Source organism: Carlito syrichta, unplaced genomic scaffold (assembly GCF_000164805.1).
Source record: "Carlito syrichta isolate Samal-C Ts95f unplaced genomic scaffold, Tarsius_syrichta-2.0.1 Scaffold308256, whole genome shotgun sequence".
Lineage (NCBI taxonomy): Eukaryota > Metazoa > Chordata > Mammalia > Primates > Tarsiidae > Carlito > Carlito syrichta.
Genome location: NW_007252352.1, coordinates 946,219 through 973,233, shown reverse-complemented (window position 1 = coordinate 973,233; position 27,015 = coordinate 946,219). Strand labels below are relative to the sequence as shown.

The window sequence follows — 27,015 nt, the reverse complement described above, 5'->3', positions numbered from 1 at the left end:
CGTTATTCACAATAGCAAAAACATAGAAACAACCATGCTACCCATTGAAAGTAGACTGGATTAAAAAATGTGGTACATATACACCATGGAATTTTTTTGCAGCAATAAAGGACAAACATTTGGACCTCACAGCAACTTGGATGGGTTTAGAATCTATAATACTCAATGATCTATCACAGAAACAAAGAACTGAGTGCCACATGTTCTCACTCATAAGCAGACCCTGAACATTTATCATAATACTATAAGAAAGGGATTGGCAGCAGCCGTACACTTCCAGGGGAGGGGAGGGTCACATGACAACAATAAGGATACCTGATCTCAAACCAGTCATCGTGGGGTCCAAAGGGAGGCCCAAAGTTCACCTATACGATGATCATTTGTCTACCTAATCCTGAATTGCACCCCACATATTTAAAAAAGAAAAAGAAAAAAAAAAAAAGAAATGACATACTCATTAAGAATTTAGAGAACTGTAGCAGGAGTCATGTTCCTGCCTTTTCTTCTTTTTCTACTGGCAGGCAAAGGTGTGGCAGCTTGAAGCATTCTCTGTCTCCTGCCACCTATGAACTGACATAGAGTACTGGGGCCACCATGGTTTCTGGTCTTCAGTATGGTATTGGTGGGTAATAGTTCCCCATTAATCAGTTCAGACTTACTTGGGGAGTAATTCCAAAAGACCCGAAGAAGAACCCATCCCATAAGTGCTGCAATACTTTTGTAAACAACTCGTTTGTTGTGTTTAATATATTTCTGCTTAAAATGCTTAGTTATTAATATTTTCTGCACTGCATTGTTATGGAAAGAGAAAGAAGATAGCAGAATCACAGGAAAAGTTGGATACATAGGAAATAAGGTGGCAGAAACAATTCTAACTGTACAAGTAGCTCCAAATGCAAAAGGGCTGACATTTGCCAATTTGGAAAATAGATATGGCTAGATTGAGTATAAAAATTTAAATTTAGCTGTATGTTTTACATAAGATCTATGAGGCTTTAAAAAAAGAAAAACTTGAAAGACAAAGAATGAGAAAAGATTGACCAGGTACATACTAACCTAAACAAAATTGTAATAGCTATATTAGTAACAGGCAAAATATACTTTAGCAGAAAAAAGCATTATTAAAGTTTTTTTAAAAATCACTTAAGGGTGATAAAATGTTTAATACATCAAGAAGATATAACAATTTCAATCTTGCAATTAATAGATACACTTATCATAAGTAAGATAAAAATCAACAGAACTTCCAGTAGAAAAAAAGAAAGTCCACTATTATAATTGATTTCAATTCTCTTTCCACTGGTGATGAATTATTGTGTTGTTCAAATCCTTCCTTTCTTCACTTAATTTCTTTAGGTAAAAATTAAATACATTTAAGTAAAATATTAAGTAAAATTCAAAATTGCATATTCTAAAAGCAAGTAGAAAATAATTATTTTACTTAATTACTGTAACAATTTATGCCTCACAAAGTTTGATAAAGTGAAAATAAATGCCAGGCCCCTTCCACACATACAGGCTTGCATTTCCTGAGTCAGAAATCTTGGCTCCAGATCTTGGGTATTATGGGAGCAAAAGTCTCCAGATTTGAATTACTATACCCCTGAATGAAAATTATTTCTGAATAATAAGAAATACCTGTGACTTTGCCCAGGGTGAGTGACCTTATAACCCTGAACTCCACTTCTGGGGAGAAGTTATAACTGAGTCGAAGTTGCTGATCCATCTGCAGGAAAACAGAAAACAAAGACACATCAGCAGAGATCTGCAGGCAAAAAGCTTAGAACATGCCCATCTGGAAAGAGCTTGAAAAACGCACACAGAGAGCAGACCTTTCTGGGATTTTTCTCTCAGGAGAGATTAGAAACGTCTTGCTAATTCTCCCACAATGCACATGAAACACCTCTTTCTTCTTTATGAAGTAAGGGCTTTCACACAAGTCTTCTCCCTGGGAAACTGTGCGCAGCTTTATACAGGTATTTACCTCCCCACTGAGATTTTCTCACCAAATTCTTTGCTGCAAACCAGCAAACGAATGAAACTTGCTCAGGAAGTCCCTGTGCGGGTTACCATTAATGGGAAGCTGGCACTCATTTCCTATTACTCCTCCTTCCTTGGAGACTCGGGGCCACCACTGCCTGATTTGTTTCATAATTCTGACTTGGTCTCACTCAAGTCTGGGCAGAGAGATTTTCTGGGGCAAGAACTGCAATTTGACTGACTATTTGGTGCTGAGGAGAAATTGAACCGTTACCACCAACATGGATGGTTGATAAACCCACCTTGCAGGAGTCTATTTCTAGAATCATCCGTTAGCGATCCTTCCTAGCCTCACCTATTGCTAATTCCAGTTCCATTCCTGACAGCGCTCCCCAACACCACTGTTCGTTTGTTTGTTTGTTTGAGTCAGGGTCTCACTCTATTGCCCAAACCGGAGTGCAGTGGCACGATCGCGGCTGACTGCAGCAACAACCTCCTGGGCTCAGGCAGTCTTCCCCGCTCAGCCTCCCAAGTAGCTGGGGTTACAAGTACGTGCCACCAAGCCTGATTTTTTGTTGTTGTTGTTGTAGATACGAGGTCTTGCTATGTTGCCTATGTTGATCTCCCACTCCTAGGCTCAAGCAATCCGCCAGCCTCGGCCTCTCAAAGTTCTGAGATTACAGGTGTGAGCCACCACACCTGTCTCACCTCCACCTTTTTCAGTTTAGCCACATACTACTCATTTCTTCCAGGCTCTACTCTTTCATGATCTACTCTGAGTATGATGTTTCCCTGGAAAGAATCCTCATTATTTTATAGTTCACCTGTGAAACAAGGAGACTAAGACCCTGGGCCATGTACCTGACCACACAGCTTGGGAGCAGCTCATCAGGGATTCATATCTAGCCGTACTGTACACACCAAGTGTTCAACAAAGAGCAAATATTATTGCAGTGCAATTGAATGCATGATGTTCCTTTTGCACGTGTTTGCTCAGAGTGACCCTCCTTCGGGAGCCTTCTAGATTCCAGTGGTTCCCCCTACAAAAAAAGCCGTGGCCATGACTTCCAGAACATGATTTCATGCTCCATTACTATTTCATGCATTAAATTAACGCGTCTTTCAAAATTGATTCCTCCCAATACTATTAAATATGTATTATTATCCCTATATTACAGATAGAGAGATTCATGCTGCAGAAATCAACAATTTGGACAAGACCACACAATGTCACAAGAACAGTGCGTCATTGTGCATTGACATACCCACAACACAAATCATGCCTGCTTTACTTGTCATACCTCTGTAGATATTTAAGCTACTTGATGAACACTGTCTTTTTATTTCTGAACTTTCTGGAGTACTCATTCAAGAAACATTTTGAGTTTTCGCTGGGTTCCAGACGTTGGGTTAAGTGATCTGAGACTCCAACCCCCTCCAGAAAGCTTTCCTTTCTTCCTTGGTTAGATTAGTTGGCCCTTTTCTCTGTTCTCATCATAGTTTTTTCTACACCCTAATCTTCAGTTTAAGATACCGCATTATAATAATCTGCTTCCCTTTCTCTCTCTCTCCCTTCCCACTCCCTACTGGCTCTCTGAGGGCACAGATCACTCTGACTCATACTTGTTTTTAGGCTAGCACAGAAGCTGGTAAGGTTGGCTGAGTGAATAAATGAATTCTGTGTGTTCCCCCTTCTATATGGTGGATTATGAAGATAGAGTCCATCATAACACCGTGACATCTCTGGTGGCCCCCACAACTTTACATAAAGCATAAGCTCTTTGGCACCCTTGATCCCCATCTATAATCTGTTTTATGCTCACGAGTTCAGATTCAGCCTGTATCCCGAAGCAGTTGTTTTCTGTCCCACCACAGAGCTGTCACTTGCCTTCTATTCTCTTCAGAACTGCACTAGCCAAGCGTAGAGGCTCATGCCTGTAATCCCAACAATTTGGGAGGTGGAGGCAAGAGGATTGCCTGAGCCCAGGGGTTTGAGACCAGCCTGGGCAACTGGGCAAGACCTCATCTCTACAATAAATAATAATAATAATAATAATAATAATAATAATAAATTAGCCAGGTGAGGTGGTGCATGCCTGTGGTTTCAGCTACTTGGAAGGCTGAGGTGGAAGGATTGCCTGAGTCCAGCAGGTTGAGGCTGCGGTGGCCATGAGTGTGCCACTGCACTCCAGCCTGGGTGGCAATGAGACTCCTACTAAAAAAAAAACAAAAGAAGAAGAAGAAGAAAGAAAGAAATGCTCCATCCAGCAAGGGGCAGGGGGGCAGGGGATGTAGGCCTCCCCCCGTGCTCTGCTGTCCAGGTAAAAGAGGGAATTCTCTGTGAAGTGGAGAGCAGTACCAGGATTATTAGCACCGAAGGCTGAATTGAGACACCCTCGCTTCTGTCCTTCCCCTCCTCTCTGCCTCCATATTTCCAGCTTCCGTCTGCAAGTGATTCCATGAACAGTAGAGACCTGTGCTCAAATGTCACACATGGAAGAGTTAATTGTTGACGTACATTCTGTCCTGCTGTTTGCTTTTGCTTTATCGGAACCCGCTGTTTCGTAGCACTTTAACTTGATGTAATGAAAAAAAGAAGGAAGAAAGAGGCCCTCAATTTAAAAAGTTTTTGGTTTTCTGTTTGTTTTAGCAAAATGAGCGTCTACAAAAATTTGGAGAGGATGATGGAATGACTCAAAGGAGAGTTGAGGCTATTGATGAATTATGGGTGGTTTGGCAGGTGGGACCCAGCCTTGGCATGAAAGGAGAGCACTTGTACACAAGTATTGGCTCAGGTGTTCAGTTACCTATGTATACAACTAAGCAAATACATAGGACAAAGCAAGATAAAAAGGGGTAGGGAGTGTGACAAAAATTTTCTTTTTAGAACTTCACTGACTATAATACGGGCTAAGTAATCACTGAAATAGTGAAACATCCATTATTTTGTTAGACTCCATATGCCTATTTTATGGTGTAATGTTATTTTTGTATTGAATTACAACTTGTGAGATGGTAAGGAGTGAAGCAGCATATCTTTTAAATCTTTAAGATGTCTAAAGGTTGTGATCTGGCCTAAAGAGGCTTTGCCAATCTCAGAACTTAGAATATCCCATGACCTTGTGAAGTCATTAAACGAACAGGCAAAGAGAAGAAAATAGAATGATCTTTTTTGGAGGAAGCCCTAGATGCCAAGCTTATGCTTATTCTTTAGGTATATTCTTTCATATAATCTTCACAAGAACTGACTGCACCTGGGTGCATTCACCCTTTCGTAGATCAATGGAAGGATGGATGAATGGATGGGTGGATAGATGGATGGATGGATAGATGGTTAGCTGAATGGATGGATAGATGGACCGACAGGCAGATAGACACAGGTGTAGCTATAGATATATAAGTAGACTGGAGCACAGAAAGGTGAGTCACTTGTCTAAGGTCCCATTGCATAACTGATGGAGTATGAAATCACACCCATATCTATCTCCCTCTAGGAATGCCTCTCTCAGCTTCAGAATCTTTATTTCCCAAAAAAGGAATTAACTAGTTGGTTTCAAAAATGCCTGACCCTTCTTGACAGCTTAGTGTTGTGCTATAATTTGGTTAAAATTTATTGCTTACTGTTTAAGGCTAGCAATGTCTTTTAAATAAGGACATTGAAGTTCACCTTCACTACCGGGACATTTTGGGGACATTTGAGCCTTAAAAATCACTAGCCCTACCAGGCGCGGTGGCTCAAATCTGTCATCCCAGCACTTTGGGAGGCCGAGGCGGGAGGATTGCCCCAGCTCAGGGGTTTGAGAGCAGCCTAGGGAACTTGGTGAGACCTTGTCTCTTCAATAAATCAAAAATTAAGCCAGGCATGGTAGTGCACGTCTGTAGTTCCAGCTACTTGGAAGGCTGAGGCAGAAAGATCACCTGAGCTTAGCAGGTTGAGGTTGCGGTAGCCCTGAGTGTGCTCCTGCACTCCAACCTGGACAACAGAGTGAGACTCTGACTCAAACAACAACGACAACAACAAAAACACTAGCCCTATTCTAATTCTCAGATCATCTCTAAGAGTTCTTCCTCCTGGCTATAAGCCCAGGACCCAGGGTCTCCTTCCTATAGTCACAAAGAACAGAGGGGAGGAGGAATAGCAATTCAGGACCAAGTCATGGAGTCACCTACACTTGGGGGCCTTTCTCTGGCTGGCTGCACACAGTGATAACTCCTCTAACAGGCTGTGAGCATGCCGAGTGAGGAGGGACTGTGGGTAGGGCAGGAGCCTGTCCTTTACTATTTCCACTCACAGCTTTCTTTAGGGAAGGAAGAGCAAGATCTTTAGATTGGGTAATGAGGGTGGAGGTGTCCGAGAGGCAAGTGTGTTATGATACTGTGTCAATAAACTGAAGTAAAGTTAAAAAACAAAAAGGCATTGCCTCTCATTCTTTCTGGTCCCTTCAGCCCCTTGGAAACAGTATGCTCTGAACCAATCAGTGCTCACCATTGCCTATAAACCGATTGGTGAAAATTCTCTAGATGAAGGAGAGAAGGAAATACCTTTTACTGATCTTTTACTGCCCAGTTTGTGTCCCTCATTTGTGAAAAAAAGAAGACAAGACATATAAAGAAGGAGGAAAAAAGTCATATGTACAAATGCCTCCTAGAACACTCACCAGCTTTTCCATGGAAACCTCAGTCAAAATATATTCAAACAAGAAGTCATTCTTCCCATTGCTTTGATGCCGATTTGGCCCCAGTTCAAACTTGCTCAGAAGGCTTCCTCGCCACTTGTTTCCAGAGTAAATACTAGAGGTAAGCCCATTAAATTCGGATCAATCTGGAATTATTATGTGTGTATATATTTGACAATTACTCCTGGAACTTCCACCCAGTTGAGATAACTAACATCCAAAAGGTCATCCAATGCCACTGAGGCTACTCTAACGGCATCTCTCAAGCCCTGCTCTCCATGACTCTTGCACTGCCCTAGTTAGGACCTTGTAATCTCTTCCCAACTGGTCTCTGCCCTATGTCTCCTCACTGCCAAATCTATCTTCCTGTGCAGTAATCACAGGGAGCTTCTTAATAAGAGTCGGCATCTCCCCTACCTAAAATCCAAGGGTTTATCTTCCCCGCTCCACAAGGCAATTCAGTCTTCTCCACAAAGTACCTTAAGCCCTGTGGCATTCATTCATTTAGTTCACAGATATCTGCTGAGCCTACTTTAGGTTAGGCATGGCTTTCCTTTGCTCATGCAACTTATATTCTGCAGGCAGGAGACAAGACCGAAAATTTGATAAATAAGAAAAATATATGCTAAGTGCTAAGAAAAACCAAATAAAGGGAAGGGTAATAGGCAGCATGAGTTGGAGTCAAGGAGAGAGGCTGCTGTATTCAATAAGGTGATCAGAGATGGCCTCTTTTGAGTCAGTTGAGTCCTGAAGGAAGTGCAATCGTTGGACGTGAGGTATATGGGAAACAGCATGATCGGCAGAGCAAACAGTGAATTCGAGCGTTCTGAAAATAGCCAGGAGGCCAGAGTGGCATGAATGGAGCTCCAGGGCGAATGGGAACAGAAAAAATTAGAGAAGTAACCATGGGAAGGGAATGGGAACGTCGGATCATCAAGATCCTTGTAAGCCACCACAAGGGCCTTGACCTTTTCTCTGCATGAAAAGAAAAGTCACAGATAGAATTTGGATAGAAGAACACCACCATCTGGCTATTCATTCAACGGGATCACTCTGAGTGTTGTGCTGAGAACAGGCAGCCTGGGAACAAAAAGAGGAGCAGGGATATGTCGATAAAGTGGCAACTGTTAACAATAATAATCTAAGCAAAGGATTATGACATGGCTTCGGTCAAAGTAGAAGCTGTTCATCCCTGGGATGTTGTGTGAGAGTAAAAGAGAGATAAAAAGAGAATCTCACAATTTTGAGACCGAGCAACTGGAAAACTAGAGTTGCCACTCCATGTTTCAAGCCCTGGGGTGGTGGTTTGGGGAGAAATTTTCAGTAATTCAATTTTAAGTACTTATTTAAATATTCAAAATGCCTCATAGACATCCACAAGGTTATGTTTAATAGGCAGTTGGATATGAGGCTTGGAATTCAGGGAGATCTGCATTTGGGCTTGATTCATCAGCATATACATGGCATTTAAAAATGTAAGATTGAATGAGATAAACCATGGAGTGAGTGTAGATTTTTAAAAAAAGGAACTGAGAATGGAGTCTGGGGAACTCCAAAAAGTAGTTTAGAGAGATGAGGAAGGCCAACAAAAAAAGACAAGAGTGAAGCCAGGCTTGGTGGCTCAGCCTGTAATCCACGCCTTTGGGAGGCTGAGGTGAGTGGATTGCCTGAGTCCACAAGTTCGAGACCCTCCTGGGCAGGCGAGACATCTCTACAATAAATCAAAAAAAATTAGCCGGGTGTGTTGCGTGCACCTGTAGTTCCAACTACTTGGAAGACTGAGGCAGAAGGATCGCCCGAGCCCAGCAGGTCGAGGTTGTGGTGGCCGGGAGCGGCCACTGCACTCCAGTCTGGGTGACAGTGAGACTCCAACTCAAAAAAAAAAAAAAAAAAAACAAGAGTGAGCAACTAACAGAAGCAGAGGGCTTAAGAGGCAAGAGCAAGCAACAAGTCTCCAGTCAAGTCTCAAGAGCAGAAAGTAATCACTGTGTCAATTGTCACTGATAGGATAAGACAAGACTGAGGCATGACCACTGGATGTTGCCAGGTACTGCCATTGGTGCCTTGAGAGGTAGCTTTGCTGCAGCATAAAGACAATACTTTGTTGATGTGGGCTTAAGGAAAAGAAAGAGAAAATTAGCAGACAAAATATATAAACGCATTTCCAAGGACTTGGGCATAAAATGACAGAAAATTGGGCTGTATATAAAGTCGAGGAAGAGAAAGGTTTCCTCCTTTAACTCAGAGAGGTTTTTGTTGGTTTTGCTTTTGTTGTTGTTTGTTTTGAACGTGTGTAATGCTTGCTTGTCTCATGCTTTGGGGAGCCATCCAATTGAGCTGGAAAAGGGTGAAAAGGGTGGGAGAAAAGAAGAAGCTGGAGCAAAGTTCTTGAGCTGGGTATGAGATCTGGCCCCTCGAGTAGGACGGTAGCAGGCCTTAACTAGAACCATGAGCTGCTCAGATTCGGCAACAGGGAAGAAGAGACAGGGCAAGGACACAGAGGCAGAGGGGTGGGCCATGGGTTGCTGAGAGTGTGTGGATATTCTCTTCTGAAGGCTGAATGCCACTTTTTTGTTTTCACAAGAAAAGAAAGCAAAGCGACCCACTGAGCGTCAAGATGGAGTTGCAGCTGTTGGCAGTATAAGGAAAGAAGAGGATGCATAAAACGTCTCAATAGGAGAATAGAAGACTGGATGGATTAAAAGAGATATGGTGTGATTGCTGGGCAGATTTCAGGGCTCTCTTGAGGTCATGACTCTAAAGGAATAACCAGGACTCTGCCTGTTGTCTGTTGAGATCTGACATGGTCTGCTGTTTGCCTTCTATCCTGAGATTGCTAAGATTTCACGGAGCACCCACCACACACCATGCTCTTTTAGGTAGCTTGGCTGTGCTCACATGGACCCTTTTTCTAAGCACTCTCCTCTCCGTTCTCCACCTGGCCAACTCCTACTTTGCTACTCCTTTTGAAGGCTTGGCTCATGCCCACCTTCCTCCAGGAAGTAAGTACTGATGCCCAAATGGGACCTGTACCTTTCTCAATAACACCTGCACACATTTCCTTCCTTGCAGGAATCTATAGTGAGTTCCTCTTTACCTGTGTGTCTTCCTCACTGTAATCAAGTTCATGGGTTATCAGAGTGGAGCAGGCCTGAACCTCACCTGCTGATCTCCCCTCTCCCACGGTTTCTGATTCAGTAGATCTGGTGTGGGACCTCATCATTTGCATTTCTAACAAGGTCCAAAGTGATGCTGATGCTGGTGGGAAGTGAGGAGTGCATTCTGAGACACTCTAGTTGAGTTTCAAGGCTGGGACCAAGTGTGATTCATGCCCAAACCTCCAGCACTTGGTTCTACACTTGGCTTTGGGTAGAAGCTCAGAAAATGTCATCTAACAGCGAAGGTGCATTGGCTGAGTGGAACGAAGGGAAGTAAGGTACCTGAATCGTAAGCACTCTTCCCTCTCGGTTAATTTCCAAGTGGTGCATCCTTCTGTTGGCAAAGTTCTCGGCATCAATGGTGAATACATGGGATTCTTCCTTGCTTAGCTGATAGCGAACTTGTAAGCTTCCTTGAAAAAAAAATATCAGAAGTTAGAATTTAAAATAGTACCTGTAAAATGCAGAGGTATAACCAGATGGTCTTTTAATTGATTTATTACTGTTTTTCTGGAAACCTACATCTCAATTATTTTATCATTCGAATTTTTCAAATATGTTACATGTGCTTATCAGGGTCCACGTAGAAAATTCTTAATATAGCTGTAAAATTAAAGTGAATGTGTGTGTGTGTGTGTGTGTGTGTGTGTGTGTGTTGCTGTTGTTGTTGTTATTATCAGAAACCACAATGCCAGTTTGGAAAATAAAACAAATATGTGGTAATTGAACTATAAAACTTTAATAAGAGAGTTAAGAACTTTTCTGCTCTCTCCAATTCCTATTACTTCCTATAACTCTCTTTCTAATTGCCATCTTCCCTTTAGATCTAAGAAGAGAAAAATAACTCAGTCCTGTTATCACCCAATGATGTCTAATTCCTTGATTGGAATGTGGTGTGGTGAGGGCACAGGGACTTGCTTTAACCCTTTATGGCCTATTGGGGGCATTCAAATTTCATTAGGATAGTGTTTTTCAAATAGCTATTTGCTATTCATTGCAGGTCAGGAAATCAATTTACTGGGTCTCAATCAGCATTTCTTACAAAATGGAACAGAATTTAAAAAGAAATGTGAGAATCCCAGGAGACATATTAATGGTAGAAGTGTATCAGTTGTGTGTGTGTGTGTGTCTCTGTCTCTGGATATGCCTGCATGAGAGAGAGAGAGAGAGAGAGAGAGAGAGAGAGAGAGAAAGAGAGAGAGACACTATTGAGTCACAATGCAAAATGATTGCTAAGGAGAGATTTAGTAAAGGATACAAAGTTACAGCTAGACAGGAGGAATAAGTTCTAGTGTTCTGTACTAGGGTAGGTTGACTACAGTTAATAATAACATACAGTTTCAAATAGCAAGGAAAAGATATTAAATGTTCTCAACACAAAGAAATGATAAATGTTTGAGATGCTAGATATGCTATTTACCTTGATCTATCACCATATATATCTACACACACACACACACACACACACACACACACACACACACACACACATACACACAAAACACTATATACTCCACAAATATCTACAATATCATTTGACAATTAAAAAAAATTTTTAAAAACATGAGAATCACTCTATATAGGAAAATAACCATAGGAGCCAATCACTTGTTGAATGGCTACTTTATCTCCGACACTGTGACACGCACTTTTTCTTTTTTACTTGTCTCCCCAAGACCGCTGGTTGTGAGGGTTGAGTCAATAGCCCTAGGGCACACTGCTTGCTACCTTTTCCATTCTGTTATGGTCATCTCATCTGGTGTCCCTGGAGTCCTGCATACTGAATGGCAAGAGATCCTTCTAAGACAAGTGTGTGGGCGGAAAACAAGGGAGGGACCGTGTCATAAATGGACAGCCACTCGGGAGAAGGGGGAAGTCACTCACATTTGAACCAAGAAACACTAAAGCTCCTCTGCCCCGTTCCCTCAAAGTTTCTCATGTTCCAAAAAGACTTCTCTCTGACTTTCCTCAGCCCACCCGTCTTTCCCAACCAACATGCCCATTATGGACGCTCAGTCCCTACCCAAGTATTTCAATCTGTCCATTTTTTGAGACTGTTTTAAAAACAAATTGCTACCCATAGAACTTATGAACACATATGTATGAAACAGGATTATAAAATAACCCAAAGCAGAATAGGAAACAGACATTTTGGGGCTCTGAGGCCGTTACCCAACAGAATCAGTTACTAGGAGCGGCTTTCTACAGCTGATCCTGGTTTTCCTGGTTCCTTCTCCAAATGCTATTTTTGTTGTTGTTGTTGTTGTTATTTGATCCCTTGCAGCAGTATAGCTGGTGCTAAGAGAAACTGTTTAAGGCAGTAGGGCCTGCCTAGATATGACCAAGGTGCCCACCTGTCTGTGGAAGGGAGAGGCCCATCTCTACACGCTGGTCACTGGGCAGTGTGTCTTCCAGGTTCTTTCTAACTCTAAAGAGGTGGAGATTTTAACATTTAATTCAACCTAATAGAATAAATCCATGGGTGATAATGATGTGCCAGACATGGTGATAAATACCACATCCCTTAAGGCTATCTGAATTCTCTCACTAGCTCATGATTTGGGTAATTCATATTCACACCCATATTCTTTACATATTTTTGCATGTAGACACCACTTCCATCTTACCTATCTTTACTGACATCGCCCTTGTAACTATTTGTCTTAGAAACCAATAATCTCAGCAGAGACCTTATCTGCTAAAGTACTCTAAAGCTTCCCCCAGCACCCAAGTTTGTGATAAGCACCTAAACTAGTTCTCCTAGAGCCAGACAGTTATTTCTCTCCCTTCTTCAGAGTTTTGACACAATCAGTGCCTCTCAAAGTACCCCAGTCAACGCCTCTCAAAGTACCCCAGCGTGATACTCTTAAACCTCTCACTCACTCATTTTCACATGACTCCTAGGCGGAGCAAACTCCATTGATGACTTTTCAAGGTATGCTTGACACCATGAAAGGCTGACTTCTAGGGGTGAGATGGAAAAGGGCTAACGGTGAGGGCTGGGGGCTCATGAATCACCCCCCGAAACATCTTCTTCAGTGGCTGATCAGCGCATTTCCCTCCTCCAGCTGTGCTCTCCAGTGACCCAACACATTCCCTTCTTGCCAGCGCTGCTAGGTCTGCTGGTTTCTGTCAAACCCTGGAGCCCAGAGCTGTGTCTCCCATCTTCCGGATTCCCCCTACCTCTTCTGCTTTCTGTGTCTGTGCACGTCTGTTTACTCTCTAGAGTCTTCTATGCCTACCCCTTCCACTAGACTTCCCACAGTAGAAAACATGGCAAGTTTATGGTTCTGACAAAGGGAAGGAGCTGTCTGTAAGTCTCACGAGCCCCAAACTGGATGGTTGTTCTGGCCAGCAGTGCACTGTGACTTCTGTAACTCACTGTGATGCACTTCATTTTTATTTGACCCAATTTTTTCTGTTTATATATTAGCATTGTTCTGTTATAAAGGACACATATAATTTTATGTGTGCATATGAACAGTGATAAGATGTACACAATATGGAAATTACAAGTGAAACCGATTTGAGCCTTAGTTAGACTCTCTTTCCAAGCACGCTTCTGGAATAAACATGTTTAAAATAGAATGACCTTTAGTCACCAGCAAGTACCCTGTAAAGCTTTAAAAGGTCCTATTAATTTTGGCTGCCTCTTTTTAAAAAACATCTTCAGACAAAATCTGTATCATTATTTTCAGAATTAAATGGCAAGTATTATCCATGATGCTTTTTAAAAGAAATGGAAAATCTGTATTTTGAAAAGTACTTAAGTACAATGATAAGAAATCTTCTTCCAAAAGGAGATAGTCACATCCTGATAAACTTCCTTGGCTTCACACACATATTTAGTTATATTTGAGTTTCTGTTCATCACCCCCCTTTCATCTAGAAGGTATTTTTTTTTTTGGTTTTCTCCATTTTACAGGTTAAAAAAAAAGAGGTGCTGAAGGTAAATAACTTTTTATTGTTCTTAGTGAGTATTGGAGCCAGATCTAGAAACTAAATTCAGTTGGTTCCAAAGAGCATATATTTCATTTGGGACACAAAAGTCCTTGATAATAATCTCTGCCCAGAGAGCTTTTCCATAACAACCCTCCTTATTAAGTTGACACTCTTCCATCCTTCAGAATTCAGCATAAGATTACCTCTCCCAGGAAGACCTCCCTGACTTTCCCTAAGGTGCTCTTCTCTGCTCCAGTAGGCCCTGCCATCACCTTATTTATTTTGTTGTGTTGTCTATTTACTTGCCTATTCCCCACAACAAATCAGTAAACTGGCTGGGGCTAGAACATATTTTGTCTACTTTTGGCTCTCGATAAGTACTCAGAAAATTGGGCAAGTAGGGAGAAAGAAGGAAAGGGAAGGAGGAAGGAAGGAAGGGTCAAAATAATTGTGCAGGACTTAGAAACAACTTTTGTTCACATCTAAACAACTTTTCTGGAACAGCACAACTCTAGAAGGTATTTTTCATTTAGGGACTGATTGTTCTTAGACACTACCTCAATCTGGTGCTTATTGGCCTTGAGTTGGGGGTATATCTATCTGGAAAATCCCAAGGGTGGCATGCCTAAGGAACTTGATAATTCCTGGAGTTCTCTTCTAGAGCTGCATCTGCCCTGGTTTAGTCTCCTTTCCACTTGCATCTGAGACTGCAATATCTCAGGAAATTCATTCAGGTGTAGACTCCCACCAACTCCCTGGAACCTTCTGCTTCTTGCTTTTGTGTTTAGGGTTCCATTTCTTTTTCATACATCTGGATTTGCCTCATATGCATAGTCCAGTGGTTTTCAAATTGGTTTCAAATTTGGAACACTATATTTAAAGAATATCTACTGTGAAGACTAGAGTAGAATACAGAAAAACGTGGAGCTGCTTGAGTTGAAGGGAGAGTAGGGCCTAGGAGAATGTCCACCCTCTCTCCGTTCACCCCATTCCCAACCCACATTAGAAGTACCCAGAATTACTTGGTTTTCCAGGAGCATAGTAGGAAACACTTGCCACTTCAGAGAGACAGTTCAACTGACAGGGTTTTGGTCACATTTCCCTAGACATTTTCTTGTTTCACTCATTTGGACCCCAAGTTTCAAGTGTCTAGAAATCAGGACCAATAAGCTTGGAAACAAGTGTGGCTAGGCTTTGAGTTGATCAGTGTGAGACTTTATATATATACGTCTAAATAGATAAACCTGGCTCAGGAGGGAGCCCTGCAGGTTAAAGAGAAACTACACTCCCCCTGGCAGATGTTGAACCTGCTGTCACAGCTTTTCCTTTTTCCTTTTTTTAAATCAGGTTTGAGAATTAATTTCTTTTCTATTTTTTTCAAAATTAAAAAAAAATTTATTTTAAAGATGTGAGGTACAATTCAGGATTAGGTATACAAATGTTCATTATGTAGGTACCCTTGTCAATGAGGTGTGCCCCTCCCTCCCCTGGCAGTTTCCCACTACTGCCAATCCCTTTCCTATAGTATTATGATAGCTGTTCAAGGTCGCTTATGAGTGAGAATGTGTGATACTCTGTTCTTTGTTTCTGTGGAAGATTACTCAGTATTATAGATTCTAAGTCCATCCAAGTTGCTGTGAAGTTCATAATTTTGTCCTTCTTTATGATTGAATAATATTCCATTGTGTATATATACCACATTTTAAAAATCCAGTCTACTTTCAATAGGCAACATGGTTGGGTCCACGTTTTTAATATTGTGAACAATGCTGGAATAAGCATGCGTGTACAGATATATTTCTCATAGAGTGATTTGAGTTCCTCCAGGTACCTTACCAGTAGGGGGATTGAGGGATCGTATGGAAGGTCGATTTTTAGAGCTTTCAGGGATTGTCGAACTGTTTTTCCGTAAACTAGTACAACCTCTGTGGAAAACTGTACAACCTCTGTGGTTGCTTGTGTGTCTTCTTTTCAGAAGTGTCTATTCATATCTTTTGCACATTTTGTAATGGCGACTTTTTTTTTTCTTTTCAGCACATCTGAGTTCCTTGTAGATCCTAGATGTTAGGCCTTTGTCAGATATACAGTTGACAAATATTTTTTCTCAGTCTGTGGGCTGTCTGCCTGCTCTCTTGATGGTTTCTTTGCTTTGCAGAAGCTTGTCAATTTGATGAGGCCCCATTTGTCTATCTTATCTCCTACGGCCTGGGCACTTAGGGTTTTGATCAGGAATTGGTTGCCAGTTTCAATTCCGTAAGGGTGTCTCTTGCATTTTCTAAGGTTCTTATAGTTTGAAGTTTTACGTTTAGGTCTTTGATTCATTTAGAATTGATTTTTGTGTATGTTGATAGGTAGGGGTCTTGTTTTAATCTTCTGCATGTGGTCAGCCAGTCTTCCCAGCACCAATTACTGAATAGGTTCTCCTCTCACCAGTGGTTGGTCATGGAGGCTTTGTCGAAGATGAGTTGATTGAGAAATTGAGGTTTTGCTTCCAGAATCTCTATTCTATTCCGTTGGTCTATATGCCTGATCAAAATACCAGGGTGTTTTGATTATTGTAGCTTTATAATAAATTTTAAAGTCTGGGAATGTAATATCTTCTACTTGGTTTTTGATTTTGTTTTGTTTTGTTATTGCTGATGATTTGTCTTATATTTCCATAGGCATTTCTGTATTGTCATTTTCAGATCTGAGAAGAATACTGCTGGTAATTTAATGGGTAGCATAAAATCTGTAGATTGCCTTGGGTGGGATGGACATCTTAACATTGTGGATTTTTCGAATCCATGAGCATGGAATATATTCCAACACTCAACAAAGGATCACCAAGTACCTTGTGGCAAGACATTTTATATCCTGATTGGAAATCACATGAGAGGAGAAAGGATGGGTCAGGAACTAAGCATTTAAAAGTACAAATAATATCTAACTCAGCATCTTGAATTGGGACTTGGAGTAAAGATTCTCATATGTTGGTAGTGAAGAATATCATTGTTTCTTTTCTTTTTTTACCTTTCCCCACTCTTTCAGTGTTCCTACACTATCATCCACACTGCCATCAGTGTGAATATTGCAAAGCATATTTTGCTGTGTGACTCTAGTGCCTCAAGAATTCCAAGGCTTCCGAATTATACATGACACATTCTGACATTCAAAGCCCTTCCTTACCCTTCCAGCTTTAGCATGCACATGTTGTTCATGTCTTGATAGCACCTGAACGCTCAGTGTGCCCCCAAATAATGCTTGCATGTGCACAAAGCCATGCTTTTATTTTATTTATTCTTTTCCCCTGGTTAAAAACACCCGTCTGTCTCTTCATATATCTGGCAAACTCTTCCTCATTATTTAAGACCCGGTCCATGTGACTCAGGGCCCCACTCGCCCTCAGACTGATATAATCCTCCCTTTCACTATATTGCCATTGTGCTCACTTTTGACACCCCTCTCAATTTATCAAGACTCTTTTGTCTTTCTCATCCTCTTGAATTTAAGCTCCCCTAGGAGGAATAGTTGCTTATTCATCTTCGTGTCTACAGAGAATAACACAGGACCTGTTATCTTAAATCTCCAGAAGACATTTGTTGAATAAAATAGCCACGGTGGAGAATGTTATCACTACTTCACCAAAATTATAAACTAACATTTATTCAACGCCTGCTGTGTGTTAGACACTAGAGAAACAGATGATTATAAAGCTGTAGTTCTATCTTCAAAGAGCTTATAATCTAGTTGAAGGAGAAAAAAGTGACAGACTTGCTGCTATGATATGCCTGCCATGTATTAGGCACCTAACCTGGTACTAAAGATATTTTTTCCCTCAAATCCTCGGATTTGGAAATGGAATTTCAGAGGGGCAAAAAAAAAGGTCCCCCAAATATAAATATAGTCATAATATTTATAATGAAATGGAATTCAAACCCAAGAGCAAAGAACTTTAAAGTGTGGAAAGTATATGCTTTTTTCATTACACCAGAAGGATGGGTGTGGATGGAGAGAAATATGAGTGGATGAGCAGAGGGAAAGGAGCCGATTTCACAGACCGCAAAGAATATGTGTTTTCTGAATTCAAAAACAAAAAAACAACTGCAAAGTTTGAGGCAATCAGAAAGTTTTTCAAAAAAGGAGGTTTATGGAAGGAAACAGAACAAGGGAAAACAAAAAATGATACATTATGTGCTGTGGAAATATAAACAGAGCAGTGTGGATGGATTTCATGATAGCTGAAGCCATGAAATTGTAGGCCACAAGAGCTGATGGGAACCTTGGTAAGCATCTACCTAACCAACCTCCTCGTTTTGAAAAAAATGGGTAAGCCATGAACCTACAAAATGAGTAGGAACTTGGAATAGAACGGTAAAGAAAAAGGCCATACTGGGACAGCCTGTACTAGGATACTAAGGAATCTGGATTTGTTCTATAAAAAGGGGCCCCATAAGAAACTATAAACATGTGTGTGACTGAACAGATCTATACAAAGGGACATTTTAAGAATGTTGGCTTGGGTACTACACGTGCATGTGTGATCCAAAGGGGGAGATACAAAGCACTATGGCACTCACAATATCAAAGAAAAGGCTGATCCAGTCATACAACCCTACATCCATGGCTACTCCCACATCTAAGTTATCCACAGCCTTCTGGTCTCTACATAATCCTGCATCTCCGCACCCCCTTCCAGCTCTGTCACCACACCACAAGGCGGTTCATCACCAATCTTTCACCTGGACCACTGCAACACATGTGGATTTGTCTCCCAGATTCCAATCTTACCTCCTAGTCCTCCCGCATCCATTCATTCTCTACACAGCAGTCAAAACAAGCATTTAACATGCAAATCAGATGCCACTGCTTAAAGTGTGTAACGTCTTTCCAATGCACTGCAAAGAATATCTAAATTATTTCTCGTGGTCTACAGGAACTTGTATGATCTTCCCCTGTACCTCTTCTGTCTCATTTCATTCCATACGCACCCTCACTTGCTGAGCTCCGACTGCTACTAACCTACTTTATGCTTCCCTAATGTGCCCACCACACTCCTGCCTCGGGGACTTTATTCCTCTGTTCTTTCCATGTGGAGTGCTCTTCTTGCAGATTCTTGCTAGAAGGTTCCCCCTCATTCATGTCTTATGTCCAATGTGATCTACACAGAGATTCTTTTCATACCCATGCATGCCCACCTCAGTAGCTCCATCTAACTGTTTTGCACTGTCAGTCACTGTTGATTAGCACATCATGAAATCAATGTTGAATTTCAGTCTTGGTTACCACTGATAATTGCATAATTCGAATTACAGAAATTCAATTTTCTAGCTACAACCACCTCCCTTTCTGGTACCCGCCCTCTAATGCCTGGACTCCCCCAGTATTCAGTGTAAGGATGAATCTCACCGACTGCTCAGTGTTTCTTAACCCCTTTGTGTACTTTTCTTGTCCTTTCCTCTCTCCTTTCCAAGTTTCAATTGCCTGGTCCATCACCCTCTCATCATTTCCAGTCTCAAGTCCCTTGGCCCATTCTTCTTGAATGAGAACTTCAGAACTATAACTGCTTACTCTACTCCTAAACAGTTCATCTGGTAGAAGAAAGGACAAACCATACACATTGTATATAAGCCACTTTAAATCCATGAATGCCATTTTTAAGTGGGCTTTTCCGGCACCCTCTCAATCTCAGCATTTTTCTTATGTTTATTCACCCTATTGGCTCAATCACTTAATGCCATTTCTTCTCTCTTAGACCTCCAACTATGCCTTTTCCTTCCTGACTCTCAACTAATAATCATGTCTCCTGCATCTCTAAAAAAAACTGAAGCAATCAGAAAAGAACTTCTACAGAGTCCTGCCCCCACATTTACTGACCGATTAATTTCTGAACCCATATGCTCTGACTGTCTTTCTATTAATTTAGAAGAACTGTCATTCCTCTTATCTAATGCCCACATATGCAATCACTCTTATCCTTCCCACCTATTCAAAGTCATTGCTCAGTCGACACTCCCATTTCCTGTACTTTTAAAAAAATTCATCTTCTCTATTACATCATTCCATTAGCATTTTTCCTATCTGAACAGAAAAACGGAAAGCTTTATAATTATCTTAACCTTAACTATTGTCACATTTTCCTGCTCTCTTCTAGTTTACAGAAAGAAAAAAAAAACTCCTGAGGCATTATCTGTATTTCTTTCTTTGATTCCTCTTTCTTATTTATTCCTAAACTCTCTCCGGTCAGATGTCACCCCCAGGGTCTCCATCAAAATACCTATTGCCCAAGGTCACTAATGGCCAGCATATACATATTTTCCCATAATTGCAGTCTTATATTCCCATTTGACATAGCCACTTCTCTTTCTAAAACTTATAACTTCCAGAACATTTCTCGCTAGTTTTCCTTCTACTTTGTCATTCCTTGTCCCTCTTCATTGCTAGTTTCTCTGTTTCTCTTTGCCTACTTAGTGTTGAAGTCCTAGGGCTCAGTGTGTGAACTTTTCTTCTCTATCGGCACGCACTGCCCTGATGATCTCGTTCAGTGTTGTGGTTCCACTACCATCCCTTTAGTTTCCTAGGGCTATCGTAACAACACAGTTTTGGAAGCTAGAAGTTTGAAATCAAAGTATCAGCGGGTCTATTCAAGTTCAAGTGAGGAACTCTTCCTTGTCTCCTTCTAGCTTCTGGTATCTGCTGACAATCCTTGGCAATTCTTGGCAGGTAGCTGCATCACTCCAATTTCTACCTCTGTCATCAAGTCCCATGGCCTTCTTCCTTATGCGTGTTTTTACGTCTTATAACTAAGTGGTATTATAATATGTTTTCACCTACATTTCTTTATCCTTAAAAGAATGCCAGTCATTGCGTCCAGAGCTCACTTTAATCTGTCATAGCCTCATTTTACCTTAACTAATGACCTGTATTATTACATTTATTATTACAGTTATCACCTTATTTCCAAATAAGGGCACATTCTAAGTCTCAGGTGGACATGGATTTGGGAGATAAATATTAATTATCTAGCTTTGTAATTAATGTCATTAAAATATCATTGGCTGCCCACTTTGTTCTAGGGACTAAGTTAAATGGTTTTCTCAGATTTTATTATTTAGCCTTCAAAAAATATGACATCCATGTCATTATTTGATGCTAATTTACCTATGAAGGAAATTTAGTTCTCTCTAACCAGGTTGGACATTACAACATTAGCCATCTCACACAGATTTTTTTTTGTTCTGTCATTTGACTGTTACCAATGTTTTTCTGAAGGTTAGCAGCCATACTTGACATCTTTCCTCAACACCCACTAGACAAAGATAAAACACTTAGTAAAAATCCTTCAGGGGAAAACATATTATAATACCACTGAGTTACAATTCACAGAGAAAACACAAAAACACAATCGGTGGTCATTCTGAAGTCAAACTCCATTGTCCAGGGTTTGATCTCAAGCTGTGGCATGCATAATTGAATGTTAAATGCCATAATATCTTAGACATGATGATAGAAGAGATACTGAAAGAAATTGTAGAAGACACAGATAAATAAAAAGATAGCTCATTGTCATAGGTTGGAAGAATTAATACTGTTAAAGTGTCTATACCCCCCAATGTGATCTACAGATTCAAAGCAATCCCTACCAAATTCCTAATGGCATTTTTCAAAGAAATAGGAAAACAATCTCAGAATTCATATGGAAACAGAAAGTCCCCCTAATAGTGAAAACGATTTTGAAAGAGAACAAAGAAGGAGGCATCACACACCCTGATTTTAAGCTGTATTACAAAACTCTAGTGATCAAAACAGTGTGGTACAGGCATAAAAACAGACACATAAACCAATGTAACACAACTGAGAGCCCAGAAATAAACCCACACATATATGGTCAGGTAATTTTTGCGAAGGGCAATAAGAATACACAAAGTGGAAGGAATAGTTTTTTCAATAAACTTGGGAATTTTTTGAGAATAACTAGTTATACACATGAAAATGAAAGAAACTGAGTCTTTGTCTTATACCACATACAAAAACTAACCTGCAATGGATTAAAAACTTAAATTTGATATCTGAAACCATAAAACTCCTAGAAGAACACATAAGAGAAAATCTCACTGATGTTGATCTTGGCAATAATTTTTGATATGACACCAAAAGCACAGGAAACAAAAACAAAAACAAAAAAGTGAAACTGCACAAAACTAAAAACACTTAGCACAATAAAGGAAACAATTAACAAAATGAAAAAGTGAGCTATAAAATGAATAAAATATTTGCAAACTATATATTTAATGAGCAATCAATATCCAAAATATATAAAGAACTCAACCAACTCAATAACAAAAAAAGTAAAACAACCTGTTTAAAAAGTGGGCAAAAATCCCGAATAGAAATTTTTCCAAAGAAAATATCCAAATGACCAACATACAAAATGGTGCACAATATCACTACTCATCAGAGAACGCAAATCAAAACTACAGTAAGATACTACCTCACGCTTCTTCAAATGACTATTACCAAAATGACAACAGAAAACAAGTGTTGATGAAAGAGTGGAGAAGAGAGAATCATGGTACATTGTCGGTGGGATTGTAAATTCATATGGCCATTATGGGAAACAGAATGGGGGTTCTCAAAAAATTAAAAATAGAACATATGATCCAGCAATCCCACTTTTAAGTATTTATCAAAAGAAAATCAGTACCTCAAAGAGATATATACATCCCCTGTCTATTTCAACATTATTCACAGATAACCAAGATATGGAAATAACTTACATGTCCCCTGAAAGATGAATAAACTTTAACATGTTTGATATACGTACATATACTAGAATATTATTCAGCCATGGAAAAGAAGAAAAATCTTCCATTCCCTACAACAAGGATAGTCTTAGAAGACATTATGCTAAGTGAAACAATCCAGTGACAGAAAGACAAGTACTGAATGCTCTCACTTGTATATGGGATATAAAAAAGTAGAATTGCTCAAAGAAATCCAAGAAGATACAAACAAATGGAAAAATATTCCATGTTCATGAAAAGGAAGAATCAACATTGTTAAAATGGCCATCCTACCAAAGGCATTCTACAGATTCAACGTGATACCCATTAAATTACCAACATCATTCTTCTCAAACCTGGAAATAACAATACAGAAATTCATATGGAAACATAAACAACCATGAGTAGCCAAAACAATCCTTAGCAAAAGAAGCAAAACAAAAGGTATCAACTTCCAGACTTCAAACTTTACTATAAGGCTACTATAAGACTGCAGTAATCAAAACAGCCCGGCACTGGTACAAGAACAGGCACATAGGCCCATGGAACAGGATAGAGATTCTGGAACCAAAGCCTCAATTCCTCAACCAACTCATCTTTGACAACGCCTCCAATAACAACCACTGGGGAGAGGTGAATCTATTCAGTAAATGGTGTCACAAAACTGGCTGACCACAAGCAGAAGATTTAAACAGGACCCTTACCTATCACCATACACAAAAATTAACTCTAAGTTGGTCAAAGACCTAAACATGAAACCCCAAACTATAGGAATCTTAGAAAACGCAGGAGGCACCCTTATGGAAATTGGAACTGGCAACCAATTCCTATTCAGAACCCTAAAGGCCAATACCTTAAGAAATAAGATAGACAAGTGGGACCTCATCAAACTAATGAACTTCTGCAAAGCAAAGAAGCCATCAAGAGAGCAGGGAGAGAGCCCGCAGAATGGGAAAAATTATTTGCCAACTGTGTTTCTGACAATGGCCTAACATCTAGGATCTACAAGGAACTCAAATGCACTGAAAGAAAAAAAATAAACAAACAGCACCATTAAAAGTGGCCCAAAGACATGAATAGACACTTCTTTTTTTTTTTTTTTTTTTTGAGTTGGAGTCTCACTCTGTGGCCCAGACGGGAGTGCAGTGGCCGCTCCCGGCCACCGCAGCCTCGCCTGCTGGGCTCCGGCGATCCTTCCGCCTCAGCCTTCCGGGTAGCCGGAATTACAGGCATGCTCCACCACGCCCGGCTGATTTTTTGATTGATTGTAGAGATGAGGTCTCGCGGCCCAGGCGGGTCTCGAACCCGCGGGCTCAGGCAGTCCACTCACCTCAGCCTCCCAAAGGCGCGGGATGACAGGCTGAGCCACCGAGCCCGGGGACACTTCTTAAAAGAAGACACACGTGCAGCCAACAGACAAATGAAAAAATGCTCAACCTCACTCATCATCAGAGAAATGCGAATCAAAACCACAGTGAGGTACCGCCTAACCCCATCATTAAAAAAACAAACAACAGATGCCGGTGAGGATGTGGAGAAAAAGGAATGTTTCTACACTGCTGGGGGAAATGCAGACTAGTGCAACCTCTCTGGAAGACAGTGTGGCGATTTCTGAAAGAACTGGAAATTGACCTTCCATATGACCCAGCAATTCCCCTATTGGGAATATACTCGGAGGAGCTCAGATCATTCTACAAAAAAGATACCTGCACACATATGTTTGTGGCAGCTCTATTCACAATAGCAAAAATATGGAACCAACCATGTTGCTCATTGAAGCTGGACTGGATGAAAAAAATATGATGCATATACACAATGGAATTTTATGCAGCCATAAAGTCAAACATATGGACTTCACAGCAACTTGGATGGATTTAGAGTCGATCCTACTCAGTGATCTATCACAGAAACAAACAAGAGAGTACCATATGTTCTCACTCATAAGTGAACCTTGAGCAATTATCATAATTCTATAAGAAAGGGATTGGCAGTAGAGGGAAACTGTCAGGGGAGGGGTTGGGATTGGTAGTTGAGGGAAACTGCTAGGGGAGGGAGGGGCATACCTCATCAACAAGGTTACCTGCGTAATTAACATTTGTATACCTAACCCTGAATTGTACTCTGCATCTTTATAATTAAAAAAAAAAAGAAAGAAATGAAAATGGAAATGCAAAAAAAAAAAAAAAAAAGAGAGAGAGAGAGATAAGAAAGGCAGCTGGGCTCAGTGGCTCAGCCTGTAATCCCACGTTTTGGGAGGCTGAGGTGAGTGGATTGCCTGAGCCCGAGGGTTTGAGACCCACCTGGGCAACTTGGTGAGACCTCATCTCTACAAAAAAATTAAAAAAAATTAGCCAGGTGTGGTAGCACGCACCTGTAGTTCCAGCTACTCGGAAGGCTGAGGCGGAAGGATCACCGGAGTCCAGTAGGTTGAGGCTGCGTTGGCCGGGAGCAGCCACTGCACTCCAGTCTGGGTGACAGAGTGAGACTCCAACTCAAAAAAAAGAAAGGGATTGGCAGTAGTGGGATACTGCTGGGGTGGGTGGGGGGACATAACTTCAATATGGTACCCAAACTTTATCTTCACGAGGACCACTTATGTACCTAACCTTGAATTGTATCCCACAACTCTAAAATAAAATTTAAAAAATAAAAATAATTAAATCAGTAGAGTTCATAGAAGCAGAGAGTAGAATGGTGGTTACCAGGGACTCGGGATGTGGTAAATGGAGAGATGTGGGTCAAAGGGTCCAAACTTCCAGTTATAAAATGAATAAGTTTTGACAATCTTTGTACCACATGGGTGGTGTTGGGTGCATTAATTTGATTGTGATCATTACGCATTGTGTATATCTATCAAGACATCATGTATTCATCATGTATTCAAGAATGTATTCAAAATTTCTTTGTCAATTCAACTATTTTTTTTCAAAAATGCAATAAAATGACTAAATTTTTAAAAATGCAAATATTTTTAAAATTTTTACAAAGAGATACTTTATGCTTAACAAATTGCAATTTCTGTGGAAGTCATTTTCTAAGGCAAATATAAACATTAAGGTTGTTCTCCATAGTTTCTATTTTGGACAAGGTGAGGACAGATTCTAACAGAAAAGAATGAGCTATCCTAAAGAAAATATTCTCAGCTATTTGAGAATTTCTCATGAGTCAGTAACTGCAATGCGGTGAACATTCCCAGATCTACTCAGTTATGATGGTTTTCTAGGGCTCAATTCATTTCTTATTCAAAGCAAGCTTGAACACTCTCAGAGGAAGTAATAAACAGGTACCGAATCCTCCAGCCTATTCGGTGATGGGTTCTGGTTTACTTTATTTAGCCCTATTCTAAGCACCTTAATAAGCAACAATTATCTTCGATTTCTGCACTTCTGTTTACGTTTGCACAAAATATTCTACAACCTGTCTTACCTTTAACTCAAAAGGCATTTGCATACAAAAAGAGTCCCATTACTGGGAATGAATGCAGACCAATTGCTACTCTTTGGGACTCAGTTCTCATTGGTTTCCCTATTGCCTGCTTCACTGAAAGGCAGCTCTTCTCCAAAGAGAAAAAAAAAAAACATTGAATTATGAAATTAGGAGTCTATTTCATTTTTATTTTTCAGTTAATGTGTACAAGCAAAACCCGACAGCTTTCTCAGCCCGGGCCTGCCCTCTGAATTAAGTCTTTGGTGTGTGTAAAAGTCACTCCACAAAACTCCTTGGGAGAAACTGGCTGATGTTTTACGGGCTTAGATATTTCATTGAGCTACCAAAGGTTTGTTTTTCTTTCTTCTGAGACCAAACTGGAATTCACTTACATTTACAAACTCTCTTTTCTTGTTTATATATAATTTATGGCATTTGAAGGCAATCGTCATTAGGACTCAACAGAGTAATTAATCATTAAAGTATTCGGGATGAGGCAGTTTTGTAAATTTTATGTTCACTTGTTATGATCCAGTTGCTTTTAAATATAGATGCTTTTGATCACAACACTTAAAACTATAATATTTTGAACTAATGTCAGGCATTGTATGTTCTGACTAACTTAAAAAAAATTTTGGTGACCGCAGATACTGACAGTGTAAAGTGATGCAAGTTTACTGAAACACTGGCTCATGCTTTATAGATTGTTACCTGCTTGGCTGAAAAGCCACTGAGGGCGACTACTTCTCTCAAACTAGGAGCTCATGCCCATTGTCTTACATCTCTGTGGTGACCAGTGCAGGGCCTGACCTGAGCAAGTCCTCCATTCCTGTTGGGAGCCAACATCTATAGCTACATGGCTGAGGCCTGTAAAGGCCCATCTGGAAGATCGCCTCTGACATAGGATATCAGTTATACCTATGATATTGGCGTGTGATTGGTGACCAGTGTGCATACATGGCAGTAAAACTTACAAGTGAATCTCAGTACACTTGATGGAAAGTGCATGGCGGAATTGTTTCTGTCTTTCTAAGTTTAGCTTCTTTCTAGATATTTTTTTACTTCTATTCC

General features: G+C 40.4%; 1 protein-coding gene across 1 annotated transcript in view; it reads right to left on the bottom strand.

The window, feature by feature from the left end:
• CNTNAP5 (contactin associated protein like 5) overlaps positions 1-27,015 on the bottom strand; it is a 697,937-nt gene that overhangs the window by 61,991 nt on the left and 608,931 nt on the right. The window contains exons 22-23 of the mRNA XM_021716185.1: positions 10,097-10,227; positions 1,639-1,726 (exon numbers count right to left, since the gene is read on the bottom strand). Of these exons, the coding sequence (XP_021571860.1) occupies positions 1,639-1,726; positions 10,097-10,227 (219 nt within the window). The remainder of the gene's footprint in view (positions 1-1,638; positions 1,727-10,096; positions 10,228-27,015) is intronic.